Source organism: Octopus bimaculoides, chromosome 24, assembly GCF_046866305.1.
Source record: "Octopus bimaculoides isolate indiv1 chromosome 24, ASM4686630v1, whole genome shotgun sequence".
NCBI classification, from domain to species: Eukaryota; Metazoa; Mollusca; class Cephalopoda; order Octopoda; family Octopodidae; genus Octopus; species Octopus bimaculoides.
The window spans coordinates 1,074,707-1,098,881 of NC_142951.1; the positions used below are offsets into that span (position 1 = coordinate 1,074,707).

The 24,175-nt window shown below is 38.0% G+C and overlaps 1 protein-coding gene across 3 annotated transcripts in view; it reads right to left on the minus strand.

Annotated features, from left to right (window-relative positions):
* The window catches only part of LOC106876050 (peroxisome proliferator-activated receptor gamma), a 43,944-nt gene that overhangs the window by 2,455 nt on the left and 17,314 nt on the right, over positions 1 to 24,175 (minus strand). For 2 of the 3 annotated variants that reach the window (XM_052976576.2, XM_089341230.1), the window contains 7 exons: positions 12,968 to 13,089; positions 11,308 to 11,449; positions 10,272 to 10,480; positions 9,937 to 10,078; positions 8,975 to 9,138; positions 8,158 to 8,263; positions 5,945 to 6,209 (listed from right to left, as the gene is read on the minus strand). In XM_052976576.2, the coding sequence (XP_052832536.2) occupies positions 5,945 to 6,209; positions 8,158 to 8,263; positions 8,975 to 9,138; positions 9,937 to 10,078; positions 10,272 to 10,480; positions 11,308 to 11,449; positions 12,968 to 13,089 (1,150 nt within the window). The remainder of the gene's footprint in view (positions 1 to 5,944; positions 6,210 to 8,157; positions 8,264 to 8,974; positions 9,139 to 9,936; positions 10,079 to 10,271; positions 10,481 to 11,307; positions 11,450 to 12,967; positions 13,090 to 24,175) is intronic. The other variant, XM_089341231.1, reaches the window with a different exon arrangement.

The window sequence follows — 24,175 nt, forward strand, 5'->3', positions numbered from 1 at the left end:
CACATGTTCATTGATTTTTTTACAAAGTCACACACACACACACACACATAGCAAGGTCAACTTAGCCAGGATGAATCTAAAATATCCCAGCCAAAGAAATAGGGTCATATTAGGGTTATTTAGATTTTAGAGGAAAGGAAAATGAGTTTTGTGATGAAAATCATTCATTTCCAATGTGTTTCAGGGATTTGCTTGAAACGAAAATGGGTTGCAGATTTGACCCCAGAAACTCACCTCTGTTTCATAGTGCTCCCCTAAGTAACATGAAACAAATTTCTTTCAATGAAGCTCAAGACCAAATTTCTACATGAGAGACAGTCATTCAGTCGATTAAACCGGCCCCTGATACACTACTGGTACTTATTACTGACCCCATAGAGGGACGAAAGATAAAAATCAAACATTTTCTCTTTTGTTAATCCTTTATTTGTGATTTCTAATGAAGCCATGCCTTTATAGTAAACAGAACTGAAATGGAGGACAAAACTAAATATGGTAAAGCATTTAGTCTGGTGCTCTACCTTGCGAAATAGCATGAGGATCCACAGAGATTACATGAAGGTTGAAGAGTTGTGGGGGGTGTGGGGTGAATTTGAATAAACCTAACACATACAGTGGGAAAAAAAAAGAGGGAATAGACACTGAAAATAGAGGTGGTGGGGAGATTATAATTTTTTAACTTTCAATTACGATAAGAATACATTGATAAATAAATGAATAACAACAATAATAATAATAATAATAATAATAATAATGATAATAATGATAATAATAATAATGATGATAATAATAAAAGAGGAGAAAAGTAAGAAAAATGTAAAACGTGAAAATATATAACTTAGAACGAATGCGAAACAACTGCAACAAATAAGTCACTATTGGTGATGGTGGTGTGCTGGGGTGTGTGGTGTGATGACAATGAGGTAGGCAGGTGGTGGTGGTGGTATGGTGGTGTAGTAATGCAGCAGTAAGGAGGGAGGGGGGAAGTGGTTGCTGTTCATGACGGTGACATTGCAACAGTGTTACGTTGGTATTAATAATAATAATAATAACGATAACAATAATAATAATAAAGTCCACTTTGAAGTGGGATGGGTGGGGGGGACACGGGGTGGGGGTGGGGCAATGGAGACAAGGGTTAAAAATCCAAAGATCAACAACTTTGCCAAGTGGTCAATGAACCATGTCCAGGAGGTGAGTTGGTCAGTGAGATGGTCACTCAGTCAGTCGGTCAGTTAATTATTGTTCCTGAGAATCACTTGAACCATGTCCAAGGTTACCTGAGATGTTAATATTATTACTATTACTATTATTATTATTATTATTATTAGTAGTAGTAGTAGTAGTAGTAGTAGTAGTAGTAGTAGTAGTGATAATAGTAATAGTTGTAGTAGTATGAGTAGTATTGCATGTTGGGATGTATTGAAGATGAATATGAGTGACCGAGGGACCAAGTTGGAAGGGTGGTGGTGATGGGGGGGGGGTGCGACGATGATGAACAGGAGAGGAAACACCTGGGATGAGAGAGAGAGAGAGAGAGACGGACAGACAGACAGGAATGAAAAATGAGAGGAAGGTCTCATTGATGCAGTCAAGGGTGGGTCAGCATCAGAACTGAGTAGGCAGGGGTTTGGAGGGGTCGGTTTGAGTAGCAGGAATTCAAGAACCACTACTCTGGTTGCCACTACAAACACTATATATATATATATATATATATATATATATATGCATACACACAGATATATATATATATAGATAAATAGATAGATAGATAGATAGACAGATAGATAGATAGATATAGATATAAGGAAGTGGTTAGAGTAAAGGTGTAGGTGTTTTGACATAATAATTGTGACATAGCAGCAGCAATGATTGGGGGGTGGGGGGTAGGGCAGAAAAGAAAATTAGCAACTTAGCAACATCTGAAATTGTTGGTGGAGAGAGAAGGGGGGGTGTCAATACAGAAATAATTGGAGAGAGGGGAAAGAGAAGTGGTGATGGTGGTGGGAGAGGGACATTAACAAGGAATCCATACAATCTTATCCAATCAGAGGCCGTACATGTACATAAGCCTTTCTACAATAAGCACAAGGCCTGAAATTTTGGGGGGAGGGTTAAGTTGATCACATCGATCCCCAGTACTCCACTGGTACTTAATTTATTGACCCCCGAAAGGATGAAATGCAAAGTCAACCTCAGCGGAATTTGAACTCAGACCACAGCAACAGATAAAATACTGCTCAGCATTTCGCCTGGCATGCTAACGATTCTGTCAAGAATATTACCAATTCCCACTGATGCCTGGCATCCTTTTACATCAAACCTTGAATTTCCAGAGAAAATTAAATAAACTCCACCCCCACCCCTAAATTTGAATTCAAAACATGCAGTGAGATAACATTAAAAGTGGTAAAGCATTTTATGTGTCAAATTGTTGTTTCAGTTGCTCCACCGCTTCTCTCAAAACCCCTTTCTTAACATATCTCAAGTGAAATACACTGCCTTTCTTTCAATTTACTTTGAAAATAACAAAGAATTTAGTAAAAATTCTTCGTATTTATTAGGCTGGGGTTTTGGAACATAAATTAGCATGAAATTTTGATGGAAGGGTTTAGTTTAGATCTCTTTAAACGTTTTGTTACCAAATTTATGTTGAAATCCATTGCCTCTTTTCAATTAATTTTTGAAATAATGAAGAATTTAGTAAAATAAATTAAACATGAAATTTTGATGGAAGGTTTTACTTTAGACCACTTTAAAACCAAAGTTTGTATCATAGAACTAGGCACAGTTGCAGAGAGGTTGGAAATCAAACAGGTTTTAAAGAGACAAGGACAGTAGAAAATGCCTCACAATATTTTAGTTCTGTTGCTTTACATTTGAAGTTCAAATTGTGGCAGAGTTTGCCTTTTGTTCTTCAGGGGTTGGTAAAATAAATTCCCAGAACAAATACTGGAGTTGATCTTAAATGACTGGACATAGTGCCTGAATTTCAAGGGTTTGTACTGATTTTAGAAATCAATATTAGAAGACAGAAGATAAATTTAATGAGGAATTTGTCTGAGTGTGTGGGGGAGGAAAGAGAGAGAGAGAGAAGTATTAGATCATTTAAACAGGCTTAATTGTAATTTTGTTTCAAAAAAACTTATTTTGAAAACATTTTCAAACATTTATCAATAAAATGCATGCAATTTAAAAATTATAAAATAGATTTTTTTTTTCTTTTTAATGGAAAAATGGTTGGATGTTTCAAATTAGTAAAGACAGAAATTTAAGTTCTATAGTTTTGATACTGATCAACCTTGATCCAGCTGTGACCACCTCATCTATTTGTGCATCAAGAACTACATTGTCCCAATATGCCTGTCCTCTTTTTTTATAAGACAGTAGGATATGATTTTGTTGCTATTTCTAGCATTCCTGGAGAATGCATAGCAACACCCTTGGGTGTCAAACACCAGGAAATGTCTGACTGAATTTGGAATATCCATTTTTAATTAATTTTCAAATTCGATTCAAGATAGCCTTTAAACATAGCGAAATATATTTATACAATTAGGTCAACCCCCACAGAATGGAGGGGAAGAGGTGGGGTCTAAATATTGTGAAGCAAGTATTCAACATTCTAATGGTTTAGCCACTTCACACCAATAATAATAATAATAATAATAATAATAATAATAATAATAATAATGTGATTTCTTAATTCTAATTTTTTTCTCCCCCAAGTAAGAGTAACGACATAGAAATCACTTTTAGTAGTGATAAAGGGGCAGAAATAAGGGGAGAAGTGTGTGTTTGATGATCTAGAATTCAATTGGTTTATTTATTTCGACACCCAACCCCAGAAGAATCAATGGTAAATTTGATCTCACAGAAATCTGAACTGAGGGCATAGGTTTAAATATTGCAACACATCCGTCCAGCTCTTGACTCAGATAACAGAAATAGTCATTAACTATTATTATAAATAATTCTCTGTCATATAAACCATAATAATAATAACTATTATTATTATTATTGTAATAATTCCCTCCATCAGATTTTTTTTTTTCGTTATGAAAACAAAAAAACAAAAAACCCAAAATGAAAGAGAAACCTAAGTTTGTTCCTTAATTATTCAGTTCTGCATTTTGTTTAGTGTCCAAAACTTAAGGTCTACCTCATTAATAACAACTAACAATGCTATTATTTATTGGATGAGAAGAGTTCTGCTTTCTTGTCAATATTTTTGTGGTTTTGTTTTGCTTTTTTTTTTTTAAATTTGTATTTTTATTATCAAACTAAGTGCTGTATTATTATTATTATTATTATTATTATTATTACTAAGTTTTTCTTTGATAGTTTCATGTGAGATTCTGCTGCATTACCTGGTGTGCCCCCATGTCCCTGAGGTGTGTGTGTGCCATTGTGTTCATATTTTTGTGGCGACTGGAACAGTAAAGACTCCTCTTGTTGGTTTACTGCATCAGTTTGTTTTGTTGTGGAGGTTTAGTTTCTTGTTTCGTTAGTGTTTGTTCTGTTGTGGTGTGTGTGTGTGTGTGTGTGTGTGTGTGTGTGTGTGTGTGTGTGTGTGTGTGTGTGTGTTTGTTACTTTAATAAGTCTTCGTCTTCTATACTATTTGTCATATGAGCTTCTGTTGTTTTAGATTATCAACTCTTTAGCATTCAAATTAATTTATCAAATGTAATGTTTATTTATCTACATTTAAAAAAATTAATCCTGGATTATCTCATAGCCTTGAGATTTTGATGATGTGACTGTTTATTTTTAGAATGACATTGCAGGGTAGGTGTGAGAGGCTGGATCTGATCAGTTTCAACATAAAACTTGCAGAAAATATGGGCCGGATGTGGTTGGTTTAAATGCTACAAGGCTAAAATGCTTGTTGTGCCGGGTGTGTGTTGTGTGTGGAAATTGTTCCGTTTGGGTCATTCTATTGAATTGACCAGCGTCTTGCACAAGATGTGGACTGTTCCTAGCAGAGCTATTTTGGGGGTGCAGTGTGTAATGTTGTGAGCCCTGGTATGGTTCTCATGTTTCTTATCATCATCATCATCACCATTATTGTTGTTGTTGTTGTTGTTAATTGTGATGTTAGAAACCCTCCTCATCATCATCACTAGATTTAAAGGAGTATTATTATATTTATTATTATTATTATTATCAGTAGTAGTAGTATATTTAAAGGAGTCATGGCCCTTGGGGGCCAATAAACAAAGAATTATTTATGTTGTTATTGTGATGTCAGAGACTTTTCTCCTCCTCCTCCTCATCATCATCATTCATATCACCATGGTATTTTTTTTTTTTACCAGAATGTTCCACAGCAGTTAGAGATTTACCGATATCGCTAAACCTTCCAAACTTCCTCTCTATATTAAGATTAATTTACTTCAAAAGAAGGTGTGAGATACATGTTGATAGGGATGGAGAACTAAAACTTTAAAAAAAAAAAAAATTTTCTTAAAACATTTAAAAAAAAAAAATTTTCTTAAAACATTTAAAAAAAAAAAATTTTCTTAAAACATTTAAAAAAAAAAATTTTCTTAAAACATTTAAAAAAAAAAAGGAAGTGACAAAAAAGAAAGAAAACCCCAATGGAATGTTGTTTGTTTGTTTGAAACCATAATGCACCCCCCACCCACACTTTGCTTAAGTTTCTTCAAAAACCATTTATGATTTTAGTGAAAATAATTACTGACCAAATGTGTGTGTGGGTGTGTGTGATAAACTTGAGAGATTTAGACAAGATTACAGACCACACACACACAAATAAAAGAAAAGAAATATAAAATAAAAATAAACAAAAGCTACAATAAATTTGTCCATAGTGTTTCTGTGAGTTATCATTTAAAATAGTTTAAGTTCTTCACATGTACCAATTTACAGAAATTTCCAGAGAGAGAGAGAGAGAGAGGGAAAGAGAGAAAGAAGGTTCACCCTTGGGCATCTTCCTCGTTTTTAGGAATATCATATATTTCGGCATAGAGAGGCGGCACTTTGAGCCGTTTCCACTGAGAGCGATACCACTGTAAGAGTTCATTGTGCCAGGTGCCAAGAGTCCGCAGCTCAGGAAGTTTCATGATGGTGTTTGCATAAAGATGTTCCTCGGTTGAGTGATTGCGACTGATCTGCAGCTTAAGAGCTTCGATAAGCTTGTCTTGGATTTTCTCCACAGCCTTGGTGTTGGTGAGACCCTGGCGGTCTGTGAATGAACGTAGCAAACACTTACAATTGAGGGCAGACAAAAAGGAAGGAAACAATAAAATTTAAAACAAAACATATCATGTCAAATACACAAAGGTTTTGGAAATACCTGAACCAAATGTAAAATAACAAGACTGATATCATCATCATCATCATCATCATCATCATGCTTGCCTGGGTCACACAAAATTTGTTGAGGCAAATTTTCTCTAGTCAGATGCCCTTCCTGTCACCAACCCTCACCTGTTTCCAGGAAAGGTAATATTTCCCCCATGGTTGAACACGTCTTCACGGAAGACTGGAAATGAAGGAGGACACCACTTGTATGATGACAACATTCACTTGCAACCATCACATGACATCAATGCAAGGAGACAGAAAAACACACACACACACAAACACGACTGGCTTTCACACAGCTTGTCTACGAAATCCACACACAGTGCTTTGGTTTGGCCAGGCTTACAGTAAATACACTTGCCTAAGGGGCCACACAGAGGGACTGAACCTGAGACCATGTGGTTGGGGAGCAAACTTCTTAACCACTCAGCCATGCCTATTGTCTGGCTTCTTTTTTATGAAAAAGTCTTATTTCCACTGTTTGAGGAAAATTGTTGTGTTTGTAAAAACTCAGTTTGAAAAGGCAAAAAAAAAAAACACCTTCAACTTATTGCAAAATGGTTTTCTGTTCAGAGATTTCTTTCAGCAACCAATAGTTTTACTCCAATTTTTTGTTTCTTTACTTCAAACTCAAATCTTATTTTTCACTGTTGAGCGTGGCCGTTGCCAGTACCTCCTGACTGGCCCTCGTGCAGGTGGCACGTAAAAAGTACCCACTACACTCTCGGAGTGGTTGGCATTAGGAAGGGCAACCAGCTGTAGAAACTCTGCCAAATCAGATTGGAGCATGGTGTAGCCTTTGGGCTCCACCAGTCCTCAGTCAAATCGTCCAACCCATGCTAGCATGGAAAGCGGATGTTAAACGATGATGATGATGATGATCAATTCTTGTTTCCTTTTCTTCCTACAAATCTCTAGAAATAGATTTATTCCAGAGAGAAAAACCAAGCTATGATAACATCATTGTAATCTGAAAACTCTGAGAAATACTTGACTCAGTGCTTCACCATTTTTAACTCATTCTTTCCTCTACAAATACTTTTGACATCCACTTAACCTTGCCTAATGGTTTATTTGAGATTCTATCAGATTCTGCACTTCAAGCCATTTCCTCAAATTGAGATCTCTCTGCCAATGACCCAGTAAATGTCATATATACAAGATCTATCTTGCTAGCAAGCTAAGTGTGTGTGTGTGTTTATAGATATGTATGAATATGTATGTATGTATGTATGTATGAGTAGACAAATGAAAGAAAGAGGCACTCAACATATTTTGTAGGAATTACATATATTTTATTAGTATTATTTAAAGCAGTTTGATTTGGTGCCATGCTACTTAAACTTTCACAGGCTTCTGACAGAAACCCAGCTAATTCAGACTCAAATTACTGAGTGTATGTATCTATATATGTATGTATGTATATATATATATATTTATATATATATATATATATATATATATATATATATATATATATATATATATATATATATATGTACATATACATACATACATATATATGTACATATGTTCCTATATATATATATATATATATATATATATATATATATATGAACATATGTATGTATATATGCAAGCATGGAAAAGTGGATGCTAAAATGATGATGATGATGATATATACACACACATACATATCAACACCCACAGGAATGGTTGTGTGCTTACGAAGTTCATTAGCTTTCTAACCACATGGTTTCGGGTTCAGTCTGATAAGGGTACACCAGGCACATACATCACAACCATAATAATAATAATAATAATAATAATAATATTTGTGAGCTAATGGTTGTATTAGTACTGACCTGCAGTGGCAAGGACTATTCCAACAAATAAAGCAATTTCTGTATCGTTCAGGTTGAGCATGTTGAAGTTAGATGTTAATTCAAACATGGTGTTTACAAAATCCATCTGGAAAAGAAAACAAACATTGAAGACAAAAAAAAAAAAAGAAGAAACAAAATGCACCTCAGGTTCTGACAGAAAAATATACAAAGTTCATCTGTAACTTCTTTACATTTCCAGCTGACCAGCCCTGGTCAAACTGTCCAAACCATGCCAGTATGGACAACAGATGTTAAATGATATAACAACTGTACCTACAATATATTAAATTTCAACTCCCCCCACTCCAAATAACAAACAAACAGGGAAAAAAAAAAGCACAGCACCCATTACTTTCAGAAACATTTTTTTTCAAGCTCAGAATCGTCAAAGCATAGAATAAAGCTCTAGAGGAATAAAGAATAAAGACTAAAGCTGTTTGCATTGGTGGTTAAATGTCAGGGCACTGCATCCTTCAAAAATTTTATGCTTCACAAAACCCACCAGTTCCTGACATTCCTAAGCTTCCTTTCTTCTTGAGGACTCTTTTAATGTTCATTTATTCTGTGTACTCTAGAAAGTACACTAGAATGTACTTTTAGCTTTCATTGCTGTCCTTCTTTACTTCACTCATTACCGTTTTCTATTCCTGTTTTTAAACATTTTGCAATGAGTTGTAATGCACCTGAGTGCAGTTTATAATGAATACATTATTATTGTTGTTATTATTATTATTATATATGTCTGATTATTTGCAATGGGTTATGAAACTCACTGGCACCAACCAAGACAACATACCTGGTACACTGCCACCAACTCCTTCTTCACAATTGTACTACCATCTTCAAAAGTAAGACAGTCCTCTTGGGAATCAAAAGTCCGTGCTTGTCGGGAAAGCCACATTTCAAAGAAGCCTGATTTTATTAAGATCAATTGGTCGTCCTGAGAAAGATCTGCAAAACCTAAAAGACAGAAGTGAGATGGCATGAAGGGAGACTTGGGGACAGAAACTGGAGAGAAGTTTATATTATTGGTGTTAGAAGAACTATTGTAATTTACAGGAGAGACTCAGGCATGACTGTTGTAGGTGAGTGGTTAAGAAGGTTGCTTTCCAACAACATGGTCTCAAGTTCATTCCCAATACATGGTACCTTGTATTATAGCCCCAGGCTGACCAAAGCCTTCTGAGTGGATTTCGTAGACAAAAATTCAAACAAGCCCATCATGTGTGTATGTATATGTATACATATGCATTGGTATATATATCTGTATACATGCATGTGTATGTGTGTCCATATCCTTGTGAGTGGGTCCCACAAGCGATGTCATTCATTTTGTGAAAAACACATGTAGCCATGGGGGAAACATTACTTTGGAAACAAGTGGGAGCTGACAATAGGAAAGGCATTCAACTGTAGAAAATCTGCTTAAACAAATCCTGTCTGACCCATGCAAGCAGGGAAAAGTGGATGTTAAAACAATGATGATGATGATGTGAGTGTGTTTGTGTTTCTTTACCTCAACACTGCATGAGAGTTGTAAATGGGTGTCACCATCATACAAGGAATATCATCCACTTCCAATCTTCCATGAAAACATGCCTGGCCATAGAGAAATAATTTACACTGCTTTGAAAGAGGTAAGGGTTGATGACAGGAAGAGCATCCAGTTAGAGAAGATCTGCCTGAAGGAATTGGTGTTGGTGGTAGTGATAGTGCTGTTGTTGTTGTTGGTAGAGGCTGCATAAAGCTCTAACCTACCTGGAAGTCTTTTGGCAAATTCCACAATACTTTGTATTGAAGGTGTTATAAGACTGGCTAGATTCTCCCACATCAGAAGTCGGTGTGTTTTTACTTCTTCTTCAGTCAGTTGCAGTGAGGTTGAGATCGAAATAGAGTCTAACTGTTGACAGAAAAAACATTCAGACAATGAAATAGTTTCATCACATTTTTGTTTCATTACATCTCTGTAAAAGAAAATTAACTAAATGATATATATATATATATATATATATACACACATACATGTGTGTGTGTGTATACATATGCAGATAGAATAGAGAGAGAGAGAGAGGTAAAGAGAGAGGGATACACACCAAAGAGGCAGACTTGCGTTGCTGCATTTTCAATTTATCCTCAGTCAATGCACAGTTTGCCAAATGGGCCTGCGACACACTCAATATGGTGTCGTATATCTCCAACTGTTTCTTCTCCAGTGACGTAGGGTCTTGACTTGAGTCGGCTATGCCAATACGTTGATCGTCTAAACTCTTGCTGCGTTTTGGAACCCTGCCATATCGCACAGCTGTAAAGAAACTTCAGGTTAATGCCAGCATAAAGTAAAAACGAAAACAAGAGATCAATTCCTCCAGAAGACACCAGCAAAATTTCCATTAAGCAGCCCACATTGATCTAAAGTGATGCAGCCATCCCACATGTTACATAAGCAGTGGATACATGTTACACAACTTATCCATATGTATTGTGCAAATTTTCCATATATTGTACAACTAGCTCATGTATCCCACATTAGTGTATCATATAACCAGTGCTGCACAACCAGCCATGGCAATATTTCCCCAAGGCCAGACATGTTTTTGCAGACTATTGGAAATGAACGGCACCAATTTGTGTGACAGTGGCATTCATTTACAACTATTTCAGGATGTGAAGACAACATGACACAAACACACACATATACACCTGCACGTGCGCGCGTGTGCACACACACACATAATATAATGCACTTCTTTCAATTTCCATCTACCAATTTCACTCAAAAGGCTTTGGTCAGTTTGAGGCCATAGTTGAAGACAATTACCCAAATGCTCAAGGTTCAGCACAGTGGTGGGATTGAACACTAAACCACATGGTTGAGAAGCAAGCTTCTTAACACAACTACACCTACAATAAGCACTAAATATTTAATCGTTGACCATTAATAAAAGCCAAATGTTTGTCACTGACCCCAGACACATTTACAATCCTTGTGACATTTCAACATGCAAACTTCAACTGACCACAAAACATAAAACCATAGAAATTGGCAGTGGACAGACAACATTGAAAACCAAACATAAAACCAAGGACATTGACGGCAGCTAAACATTAATGACCAATGAATATACTTACAATCTCTGGACATTCCGACAGCCAAACATTTCTTAAAGCGGCAGTACTGGCAGCGATTCCTGTTAAGTCTGATTACCATACACTTTCCATCACGTAAGCACCGGTATTCAATCTGTTTCTGAATGCTGCGTCGGAAGAAGCCCTGAAATCATGAAAAAGACCTTTTCTTTTTTACCTGTCTCTTCCTTGACCCCTCCTGGAGGGGCTTCACCATTCCACTGACCACAACTAATGCCTCATTACCTGGACCCTTCATCAACACCCCTTTCCACTCTACCCTGACCACCACACTACTACAGTACGCCATTAATGTTATCACATGACTAGTATCTACTGCAACTAGCACACAAACCAACACCTCAGCACCACCACCACTCCTACACTACATACTATCATCAAAAACCATCCCACTCACTACCATTGTGAGGATTGAACTACAGATCCATCTACTTCCGTACCCATGTACACAGATGTAGTTCCACTGACCAGCAAAGCAGAATAGAAGAGAATGAACCACAAAAGACAGCTATTTTGGGTTGAGGGTCTGGCAATTTTTGTAGTCAAAGGAAGGGGATGGCCAATTTGGCCATGGCCCCAAAGGGCAGCCAAATCTCATGCTATGACACAACCACTAACCCTTGAATTCTTTGTATCTATTTTAACCCCCTTAGAAACCAACCCATCTGAGATTGCCCCTAATTCTTTGACACAAAATTCCTGTTTTGTAGTAATCTTACTTTACCCTTTGGCATTCAGATTACTTTGTCAAATGTAAGGCTTATTTATTCACCTTGTTTTCAGTTAATCAGGCATTATCTTTCTCTCTCTTTCTTTCTCTTTCTCTGGCGGGGTAACCATGTACCTCCTCTATAGTAAGACACCAGTTTCTGCATCTCCGTCTCTAACCTTTCATCATCTGACACAAGTTCCCCTCCTCTAACCCAACCCTGCTCCTTCTCTCAAAATTCCTTGTCTTGCAAGTTACTTGGTGACCCTGCCAGTGCTGGTGCCACGTAAAAAGCATTCCGTCTGCACTTTAAAGTGGTTGGAATTTGGAAGGACATCAAGCTGTAAAAACCATACCCAGACTGACCTCCCTCTATGCTGGTGCCACATAAAAAGCATTCAGTTCACTCTACGAGGTGGTTGGTGTTAGGAAGGGCATCCAACCGTAAAAACCATACCAAAACAGACACAGTAGCCTGGTGTAGTCTTCTACCTGGCTGGCTCCTGTCAAACCGTCCAACCCATGCCAGCATGAAAGACAGACATTAAATGATGATAATGGTGATGATGATTGCATATTTTTTGAATGACATTGTAGGAGAGGTGTGAAAAATCAGATCTGGTCAGTTTGGACATTAAACAGCAAAAATATTTAGGCTGGACATGGCAGTTTAGATGTTAAACCCTTTCATCAAAATCTTATGTTAACTTGTATTCCAAACACCAGCTTAATAAGGATTAAGCTATTTACTAAATTTTTCAGTATTTTCAAAGTTAATTGAAACAAAGACTCATGTATTTCAACAGAAATATGGCATCAAAACAGGTGTGTGTGTGTGTGTGTGTGTGTGTGTGTGTGTGTGTTCAGATTCTGTCCACAGACGTTCCATTAGCATTCAACAGCCAGAGCAATATTGCTGGTTGACAGACTTACCTTGCAACCTTCACACGATGTTACTCCATAATGATACCCTGAGGCTTTGTCTCCACATACTTTACATGGAACAAACGTCTGTTTAGGACTGTTAGAATCAGCTGCGAGCACATTGCTCTCTTCTGCAAGAACAATCAAAGACACAAAAACGGAATCAAGTAAAATCAATTGAACTCAAAGACAAATTCTTTCTGTTAGTTTTTAAAATTAATTTGATATAATCATCGTTGGTACCGAGCTGACAGAATGATGAACATGAGACAGAATACTTAGTAGCAGCATTTCTTGTGGCTCTTTAATAAGTTTGAGTTCAAATCCCACCAAGGTCAACTTCGGCTTTCATTCTTTCGGGTCAATAAAATAAAGTCCACTCTGCTGATTGGTTGGTGTTTGGAAAGGCATCCAGCTGTAAAAATCCTGCCAAAACAGTCACCGAAATCTGGTGCAGGCTTCTGTCTGGCCAGCTCCTGTCAAACCATCCCACCCATGCCAGCATGGAAGGCGGACATTAAATGATAATGAAGATGATTATTATTATTATTATTATTATCATTAAAATGGTGAACTGGCAGAACTGTTAGCAGCATTTCGTTCGTCTTTACATTTTGAGATCAAACTCTGCTGAAATCGACTTTGCCTTTCATCTTTTTGAAGATGATAAAATAAGTACCAGTTGTGTACTGGGGTTGATGTAAATGACTTACCCCTCCCCTGAAATTGCTGGCCTTGTGCCAAAATTCGAAACCATTATCATAGTTATTAGTAGTAGCAGAAGTAGTATTGGCAGCCTCAGCAGCAGTCATAGTAAGAAAAGTAGCAAGATACACGACATTGTTAATAAAACCCATCTTAAAAGTACATGTAACCCTAGATAGACATGGCCAAGATCTCCATAAAGAACTCACAAGATTGCAATCAGGAATGGTACCACACAGATCTATAGTGATCAATAATATTATTGATCACTATAGATCCCTCATACAAGGACTATGCAAACCAGCATCTAATGATGAGGATGTGAGACATGAGGCTGAAGTAACTCACAGACAAGTCAGAAACCATTGAAGATTGTTACATCAAGACAGACCAAAGAAGGAAAAGTGAAACGGCTGGGAAATTAGGGATCATCATCATCATCACAAACATCCATTTCTCCATGCTTGCATGGATAACGATGTAGTTTAATGAAGCAGATTTTCTATAGTTGGATACCTGTCCTGCTACTAACCCTTACTGGTTTCCAAGCAAGGTAATATATTTCCTCCATGGCCAGACATGTTCTCATCGAATATTGGAAATGAATGACACAGCTTGTGTGACAAGTGACAATCATTTTACAACAATCATGTGACATCAAGACAAGGAGATATAAACACACACACACCTTATATATAAAGGAGAATAAGAAATCGAAAGCCCTTGGTACAATATTTGAAAAAATGAATAGGAATGTTTTTTTTCTAATAGATTTTTCGACTTTAATAATTAGAGGCATTTTCAGGCATCTTTGTGTCTCTTCTTTTGCTCCCCCCCACCAACAGAACATGGCACTTTCCCTTGTAGAGGGGAAAGAACTGCTTTGGGAGGTGGTGGTCAGCTGAATGACTGAAGCTAAACAGCAACAAACAATTCAAGTCCCACTGCATGGTTCCTTGGGCTGCGGGCTTCTACTATAGCCCTGGGGCGAACTAATGGCTCTGAGTAGATTTGGGAAATGGAAATTGAAAGATGTGTGTGTGTGTGTGTTAACATGTTTCCTTGTCTTGAAATTATGCAACAGTTATAAATGAATGTCAGTGTCTCTTGTTTCTAGTCTTCCATGAAAACATGTTCAACCATGGGGGAAATATTATTTTGCTTGGAAGCAGGTGAAGGTTGGCAACAAGAAGGGTATCCAGTTGTAGAAAATCTACCAAAATGAATTCCACCAAATCCATGCGAACATGACAAAGTGAATGTTAAACCAATGATGATGGTGATGGTGATGATGATGATGATGATGATGATGATGGTGATGAGATGCTGTGGCTATTCCATCGCTAATTAAGTAGGATACTGTTCAAAGATTTCAGACATAAAACATATTCTTATTTTAAAGATGGTAGAGAAGGTCTAAAGAAATGGTCTCGGATAAGATGCTGTCTGTTCTAATAACCACATGACCACCTCTCCTCACTGGCTCATTGGTGAAAGGATTCCCTCTGAATAATAAGGGTTTCCTTCGAAAACACTTCAGGTACCGTACAACTATTAGTGTAGACTAGAGCTGCAAATCCACAGAAATATACATTGGACATAAAAACAAATTTGTAATGAGTAATAATTATGAAGATTTGTATTATTATTATTATTATTATTATTAGAAACTATAGTAATCTCTTGTGTTTGTATATACATGTGTGGTATTTAGCTCTGATCTGTAGCGGTATACAGAGCCGAACTAGTGAAAGCAATAACAATCTATAGTGTGCCAGTGAATACTATTGCAATCAATAGTACAAGAGGCATGTACTATTGAAATCTATTCGAATCAATAGCATCAAAGGCAGCTGTATTATTCAGTGCAGTATTTCATGATAGCTTTGATACAAACTCTGCAAACGCTGTCTTGGCAATAAGCCCAACCAACTTTCAACACACACACACTCATACAGAACAGCTGCTTCTACTACTATTACCAATACAAATATACAGGAGGTGGTGGGGTGGGGGGCAGGTAGAGTCGCTCCAACTGAATGCCATTATGTGAGAGATACTCTTCTTTTTTTTCTGATTTTTCTTTTTTTTTTACCTCCCCAATCCAGGAAGGAATAAAGGCAAAGTGAAATTCGATGGGAGTTGAACACAGAACATTACTAAGTACAGCAAGGGATTTCCTCCAATCACTTACTGATTCTACCAGAATAATAATAATAATAATAATAATAACAACAACAATAATAACAAAAATGGTATCAAATTTTAGCACAAGGCCAGCAGTTTTGGGGGAGGGGGTTGAGTCAGTTACATCGACCCCCAGGGCTCAACTGGTCCTTATTTTATCGACCCTGAAAGGATGAAAGGCAAAGTCAACCCTGGTGGAATTTGAACTCAGAACATAAAGGCAGACGAAATACAACTAAGCATTTCGCTCAGCTTGCTAACAATTTTGCTAGAACAGCAGTTTTGCGGGAGGGGGTGAGTCGGTTACATCAACCCCAGTATTCAACTGGTATTCATTTTATCAAAGCCCAAAAGGATGAAAGGCAAAGTGGATCTTGGCAGAATTTGAACTGAAAACTTGGAAATAGACAAAATACCACTAAGCATTTCACTAACGATTCTGCCATCTGCTTTTATAAGAAGAAGAAGAAGAAGAAGAAGAAGAAGAAGGAGGAGGAGGAGGAGGAGGAGGAGGAGAAGAAGAAGAAGAAGGAGGAGGAGGAAGATGGTGGGGTGTTTAAGTAGACATCAAACTTATAGGGATCTACAAGCTTACAGGAGTACAGGCTAAAAAGTAGCATTGTGTACCATTAATGAGTTGGGGGTCAATTATATAAAGGGATAATGAGATTGGATGGAATCTCACGACTTTCCAGAAATGGTTTATTAGGAGTGGGCATGTTAATTTTCTTCTGTGCATTGCCACGTCTCATTACACACACACACACTCTCGTTTGAGAGTAGAAATGGGATAAACGAAACTCAGAACAAAAGTATATATATATATAGAAAGCCACAGATGTTCCATCCTGGTTTTCCTGTCCGTCCTTGTATCGTCCATCTGTCTGTAGGTTTTCATTGCCGTCCGTTTTTGGGGATTTATATATATATTTATATAACATGATGAGGGACTCTTCTGTCACAGCTTCTGGCAAATGACCTGCACAAATGATTTGTTGATATTGATCAAATGTATGTGTCGTGCATTAGCTCACTCCTGCCATCAAACCAATGTTACTTAAACAGGTGCACAGTGCACCACATATTGGGTGTCAAAACGATTGCAACAAGTGGTGTAAAAATGTTTCTGAGGTCATGGATGTTGTGCTGTTTTTTGCTCTTGTAAGTCACGCCCACAAGTGTTAGACATATGAAATCCAAAAAGGTACCCAAGGTTGTTGTTGGAAAGATGGTGGGTAATCTTGAGGGTGTCTGCCAAGTCAGTTGCCAGTCGTCGGAGCTTTAATGTGTTCCTGCCCTGGTTGCACATTTCCGAATAGTTTCCAAGAGATTGATATGCCGAGCAAGATTGAGGTTCCAGGCTGGTGATGCAAACTCTGAGTATGGCCGTGCCATAGTCTTATACAACTTAGAAATGGAAGTAGGACAAGTGTCTTCCTGGGCCAACCAATTCCTTGTGAGTGAATTTGGCAGATGGAAAATGTACTGAATCCCATCAAGTGTGTGAGTGTGTGTGTATTTGTTCCCACCACTGCTTGACAACTGATGTTGCTTTTTTTTACATAACTTTACATTCCCATAACTTAGTGGTTCAGCAAAAGAGACTGATAGAATAAGTAGCAGACTTCAAAACAAAAAAGAACACTGGGATGTGATTTGTTGAACTGAAACCCTTTGAAGTGATGCTGCAGCATGGCCACAGTCCAAAGAGTGAAACTAGTGAAAGCCAAAAGATAAAATTATGCTCAGCTGAGATGGAATACAATCAACGCTGGCCCAGAAATTCATCCTGGTTCCTATTTCTGATGCTGCAGTTTGGTCGGTCTATGGTCATGTTCATTTGTTGTTGTTGTTGTTGTTGTTGTTGTCAGATATTTTATACTTGTTGTTGCTGTATTGGTTTTCTTAGCAATTGTACAGTGATTGTTCTTTTAGAAGTGGTTGGAAAGCTTTGTGGTAGCATTTATTGTGTAAGAAGGGTTGGGATCTGGCAGAGAATCGGCAGCAAAAGGAAGAGACTGGAGAGATTGGCGGAAGAAAGAAGAGAGCGAAAAGGAAGAAAGAAAGAAGTTAAGAAGAGAGAGAGAGAGAGAGAGAGAGAGAGAGAGAAGAGGAAGGAATAAGTGAATAAGGCGAAAAAGAGAGGGGTGGGTGGGAGTAGTGGATAGGAAAGGAAGAGTTTCAGAGAGGTGGGGAGAGGGAGAGAGAGAAAAGTTAAAGCTGTTTAGGGAAGTAATTTTAACAAAGTCCCTTCCTTTCTCACTTTCTCCCTTCTGTTTTTTTTTTTTTTTTTTTTTTAGTCTTAAACAGAGGAAAAATTATTTGAATTGTATTAATTAATTATCATTGATCGGTACGGCTGTTTGATTTCAAGGTCAGCAGTTTGAAGAACACTGATTGTTTCACTGCTTTCCATTGGTGCGCATGTATTTTGGGTGAGTGGGTGGATGGATGAATGTTGGTGGGTGGACATGTGTGTGTGTGCCTGTGTGTGTGTGTGTGTGTGTGTGTGTGTGCGTGTGTATGGATTCATGTATGTGTGTGTGTGTGTTTTCAAATCATATTTTCTGATTCTCTTCATTCCCTCTCACTGCCATGGTCAACAGCATTACTACAATCAACAAACGATACCATTGCCACTACACACACACACACATGTATTTAATTAGTAGCGAAAGTGTCTTTTTGGAAGGGCTCATCAGTTTCACATGTCCAATTGACAGGACAACTGGACCCATGCAAAAAGACCAGCCTTCTAAAGGGGTCTTTTGCTATCAATAAAATGCAGCACTCGATATAACTGAAGTTCCAGCCACCCAGACTCCAACAATTTTTTTTTATTCGGGGGGGGGGGGGGGGGGGGGGGCAGACAGGTTACACGTTTTAATGGATTTAAATATAAACATCTGCAAACAAATCAAAACAGAAGTCTCTGTGATGAAGTACAAGGCCTACAGAATGCATATGAATACATAGAGACAAGAATAGTTTTGAATTTGCCATATTGTCAATAGAAAAACTAGGGAAAAAAGAGAAATAGTATCTTGCATGGGGGAAGGTGAGGGTTGGCCACAGGAAGGGCATCCGGCTGTAGAAAATCTGTCTCAATGAATTTTCCATCTGACTGATGTGAGCATGGATAATTCATTATCATGATTTAACTTCCGTTTTCTATGCTGGCATGGGTTGGATGGATCGACAGGAGCTGGCAGGGCTGCAAAGCGGCCCAGGTTCCATGTCTGTTTTGGCATGGTTTCTACAGCTGAATGCCCTTCTTAATGCCAACCACTTTACAGAGCGTACTGGGTGCTTTTACGCAACATGGGCACAGGTGTGTTTACGTGGTACCAGCACCCATGAGCCCGTAAGATTAGAAACACCCAGCTGAAGAGGGATGTAGGGAACATGTCTGTATGCAAAGACAAACATGCCCTTATTTAGCTTGACATGTCTTCTCAAGCTCAACAAACCATCAGGGGTCTTGGTTCCTTGTTGTCCCTTCTGTAAGGTCCAACGTCTGGAGATCCTTTCTTACTACTTTGTCCCATGTCTTTCTAGCTTTACCCCTTCCACATGTTCTCTCCACAATTAGAGATTGGTACCTCCTGATACAACTATCTTCATTCATATGCATTACATGGCCATACCAGCACAGTCTTCTCTCTTGCACACTACATCTGAGACTATGTACACTCAGTTTTTCTCTCAAGCCACTTACACTCAGTCGTATACGCACACCGACATTATCCATCCATCAGAGCATACTGGCTTCATTTCTTTCAAGCCTTCACATATCCTCAGTAGTTACAGCCCATGTCTCACTGCCATGTAGCATAGCTGTTCCTACATAAAAAATATCATGACCCCCAACATGATTCGAACATGCAGCCTTCTGATCTGGAGCAGGTATGGATCAAAGAGATGCAGGCTTTGTTTAGCCGAAAGATCTCATTCCCTTTTTAGGTCTGATAACTCTAATGACCTACAAAATTCTAGATCTGAAGTTTTCATGAAATGTAAACGCCTGGACAAATTTTTTTTATTGAACTGGAAAACACCACCCTCAACGGAATAAGCATGTAGTCTCATCACATTTGACCTTCTCCTCAGTGAAATAATTTACATCAACCATATTAATTGATTCAAGAGGGCCACAACATTAATTTTCTTTCTTTTTTTTTTCTTCATTTTCACATATGTTGTTTAACCTTCTTCTCATCCTTCCTTGCTTTTTTTTTCTCAAAGACCAGCCATCTTGAGTGTAAAAGATTGGTCTGGAATACACAGCACGCTCATCCAACCATCACATTTTCACAACATGAAACCAATAACAGCTCAAATCTAAATCCTATGTGTATTAAATGTTATTCACACACACACACACAATAATCTTACCTCAAAATCAAATACTCCCCCCACATTACATCTTTGTCTTGACCTGCCAGAAATAGCAGGCTGATCTCTTTTAATAAACTTTTATCACCTCAAAAGAGGAACGAGCATATAAGATTATGTAATCCTACATACTGCTTGTAAAAATAAGATAAGACTAGACAGTCATGGAAGGGAAGTCTATGATTAAGCCTGACCTGGGGCTAAACAGCATAAATGCATTTGACTGCATAAATGATGCTTAAGTTTTAATGAAAGAGCCTTGTTTAGAAACCAGTCCTTTTAGGGAAAAATATGGGAGTATATTAAATACCACACACACAATGCGAGTCTGTGTGTGAGGGTTTCTATGTGGCCACTCAGCCTGCTAGAAATAACAGTTACATCTTCCTCCAATCCCACCCCACAGGGATGGGCATTCTTTTGGTTTTTGATTATATATTTGAAAGTGGAAAATGTTGACGCCAATCCAATACTCTCCAACCGGACATATCAAACAAGCCACTTTCTTGTTTTTATTTTTCATCAAAATACATTTTCTGATTACTGTTTTCAACAACGGAAATAATAAATTTGCACACAAAAAAAAAAAAACCCGACAAAAGGGAAAAAATGCTTTTCGAATTTATGACAATCTTTAAAAAAATTTTTCGTTGATTTTAATATTTTTGTGGGGGTGGGGGCACGTTTAGAAACCAGAAGATTACAATTCTGAAAAAAAAAAAAAAAAAAATTTTTTTCCCCTCCAAAATTTCACTTCGTAATCCCTAACACCAATTACTTACAACACACATATACTATACAAACATACACTGTCTTCCACATAGCCATTATCATAAACACACACACAGTGAGGGAATCTTACATGGTCACTCAAACTGCTAGAAATAGTAGCCCAATTCTCCCTAAAATCACACCCTATCGCCTTGGAAATAAAGGCACAACGGGAACGCATGGATACAACTACAGTTTGGTGCCCCGCCTACTTTGTTTCTTCGTAACTTACTGAAAAATGCATATTTTTAGATGAATTTTTGCAGAAATACGTTTTCGAGTGTATAGATTATTATTATGTTGATGAAAAGTCAGTATCAAAAGTTATAGAAATTTCAAAGCATTCTTCTTCACTCGGCCCCGACTTTGCGACAGTCAATTTCCCTAAGTTCAGTAATTTTTCACTTATTTGCAGATACATAAGTTTGAAACGGCGACATTACATAATCAACAGAGTCGGAGTCGTATTTCTGCCACATGTCATTCAAAAATATGTATCTTTAAGGGAGTCCTGAAGAAACAAAGTAGGAGCGGAGAGAGAGTGGGGGAGAGAGAGAGAGAGAGAGAGAGAGAGAGAGAGAGAGAGAATGATCTGAAACCCCTTAAATGTTTTATGCTAACAATATAATCACAATCTGAGAAAGTTATGAGGCAACAGAGTTCGAGAGGCACTAATGTGTAGTTATGCCGACCTTTGTTGATAGGCTTTCTCAATAACGGTTAACCTGCAAATCACACACACACACAGCAAGTTACTATAACCAAACATATACATGTAAATACGAATATGTAAAACCATCTGTACGCCAGTCAAAATATACACAACACATATATATATATATATCTTATACATACATGAAATCCACCCAAAACGCAGATCCGTAACGAAAACCACCCAAGAACGTATTAAATTACTATCACACGCAACTCTAAAACAAACAGTGAGCAGCAAAAGAGAGAAATTGGAACTAAAGAACATAAGAGGAAGAATAATTGCAGTCTGTTTGTAGAGATATCTTGCACAGGTGTTTGGTGGGTGCGTAGATGGGTCGGACAGGTGTTTATGGTAGTCTTATGGTGTGTGTGTGTGTGTGTATATACGTGTGTGTGTGTGTGTTTAACCCCAGGCTGGCTGTGATCAAACAGATCTATATACGATCAAAAAGTAGTGTGTTTTCTTTATGCATTGCATAAGATGGATGTGGGGAACTGGTTTGACGAAATACTTAACAAAAATTCGCTAAGTAATCGTGAGATCGTCGGTTCGATAGCACTGGTGTCTTTTATTATTGCTCCGGGGGGGGGGGATCCGAGTGTACTTGTACTCTAGGGTGACACAGCATGTGACATTAACATACGGGTACAGTCGACCCGTGTGACATGCTGTGTCATGCTGATTCTTCCAGAGGAATAACGCTAAGCGTAATAAATGGTAAATGGTGGTGGCAGTAGTGGATCTCCGTCGCTCGACGTCGAGCAGGCGGATTCAGTCGTTGGCTCAACTGGATTATCTACTCCTGAATGATTAACGTATCAAAGCGGTTGTGTATTCCATAGACATGTATTCTTAAAGTAATTTCTCAGTCAGAATCAACATACATGACACGAGTGTGTGACAAGCGAAACCTTTTCGGATTCTAGGTAACAATCCACTCAAAGGACTTCTATACAGTTTCCGTGTACCGAAGGCTGTAAGCACAATATGGCTGAATGATTAAGAAGTGCAGCTGGCAACAACAAAGTCTCAGGTTCAATCACACGGCGTGACATCTTGTGCAAACATCATGTGGAATATACTCCACCTCTTAGGTTATAAATCGATGAGTGATCAGTTCAATCAATCAGATTTATACATCACTGAAACTAACGGAGCATTCAATTTACTTTCAAATGTGTTTCTAATACAATAATAATCACCATAACATCCACTTTTCCATGCTTGCCTGGGTCAGACAGAGTTTAGTGAAGCAGATTTTTCTACAGCTGGATACCCTCCCTGCTTCCAGGCAAGGTAATATTTCTTCATGATCAGACATGTTTTTCCCACAGAAGACTGGAAATGAAAAGTATTTATCTAAAACATCACATGACATCAAGACAAGGAGTCAAAAAAAAAAAAACCCCCCCAAAAAGGTCATATTTTCTCTGACCTGATATACTGCAAGGAAGACCTCAAACAAATGACACCACTTGTATGATAATGACAATTTCGTAATCATCATCATTTACCGTCCGTTTTCCATGCTGGTATGGGTTGGACGGTTTGACAGGAGCTGGCAAGGCTGCAGAGCTGCTCCAGGCTCCATTGTCTGATTTGGTGTGGTTTCTATGGCTGGATGTCCTTCCTAATGCCAACCATTTTACAGAGTGTGCTGGGTGCATTTACGTGGCACCAGCACAAGATTAGGAAAACTCAGCTGGAAAGGGATGTAAGGGACAGCCTGTATGCAAGGACAACCATGGTTTTAATTAGCTTGATGCGTCTTCTCAAGCACAGCAAATCCCCTAAAGTCTCGGTCCCCTGTCATCCCCTTTCTGAGGCCCAACGTCAAGACAAATACACACACACACACTTATAAAGGCATATATACTGCATCCATTAATAAGGCTTTGGTTGCCTCTGGTGCTATAGCAGAAGGCACTTGCCCAAAGTGCCGCATAGTGGGGCTGAACCTGAAACCATGTGGTTGAGAAGGAAACTTCTCATCACACAGCCAAGCCTTGTTATATAACAAGTTTTTCAGGAGAAATAGAGAAGAGCTGCAAAGCTTGCATGATTCAATTTAAGCCACAAACAACTCACCAAAATTGCAAGAGTTGTGCAAACAACACACCATTGAGACGACGAACTGAGACAACGAGTTTTGTCTTTTATCTTTTGCCAAGCTGAGATAACCACACAGAATTACTGGATTTTGGACAACCAAACTAAATTCTTCCTTTACTTCACAAACATGAACTTTCAGATTAAATAACAATGAGCATTTTGCATGCTTCAGAGAGAGACAATTCAATGAACCATATTTTCTATTCTCCTAGTAAATTTGGCCACAGAGGAGGACATGACCAATGCAACAGATATTGAACTAGAAATGCAAAACCTGATAACAAAGAAATAACATGGAAAAAAATCTGTGAATTTGTAGCCCTGAGATGTGA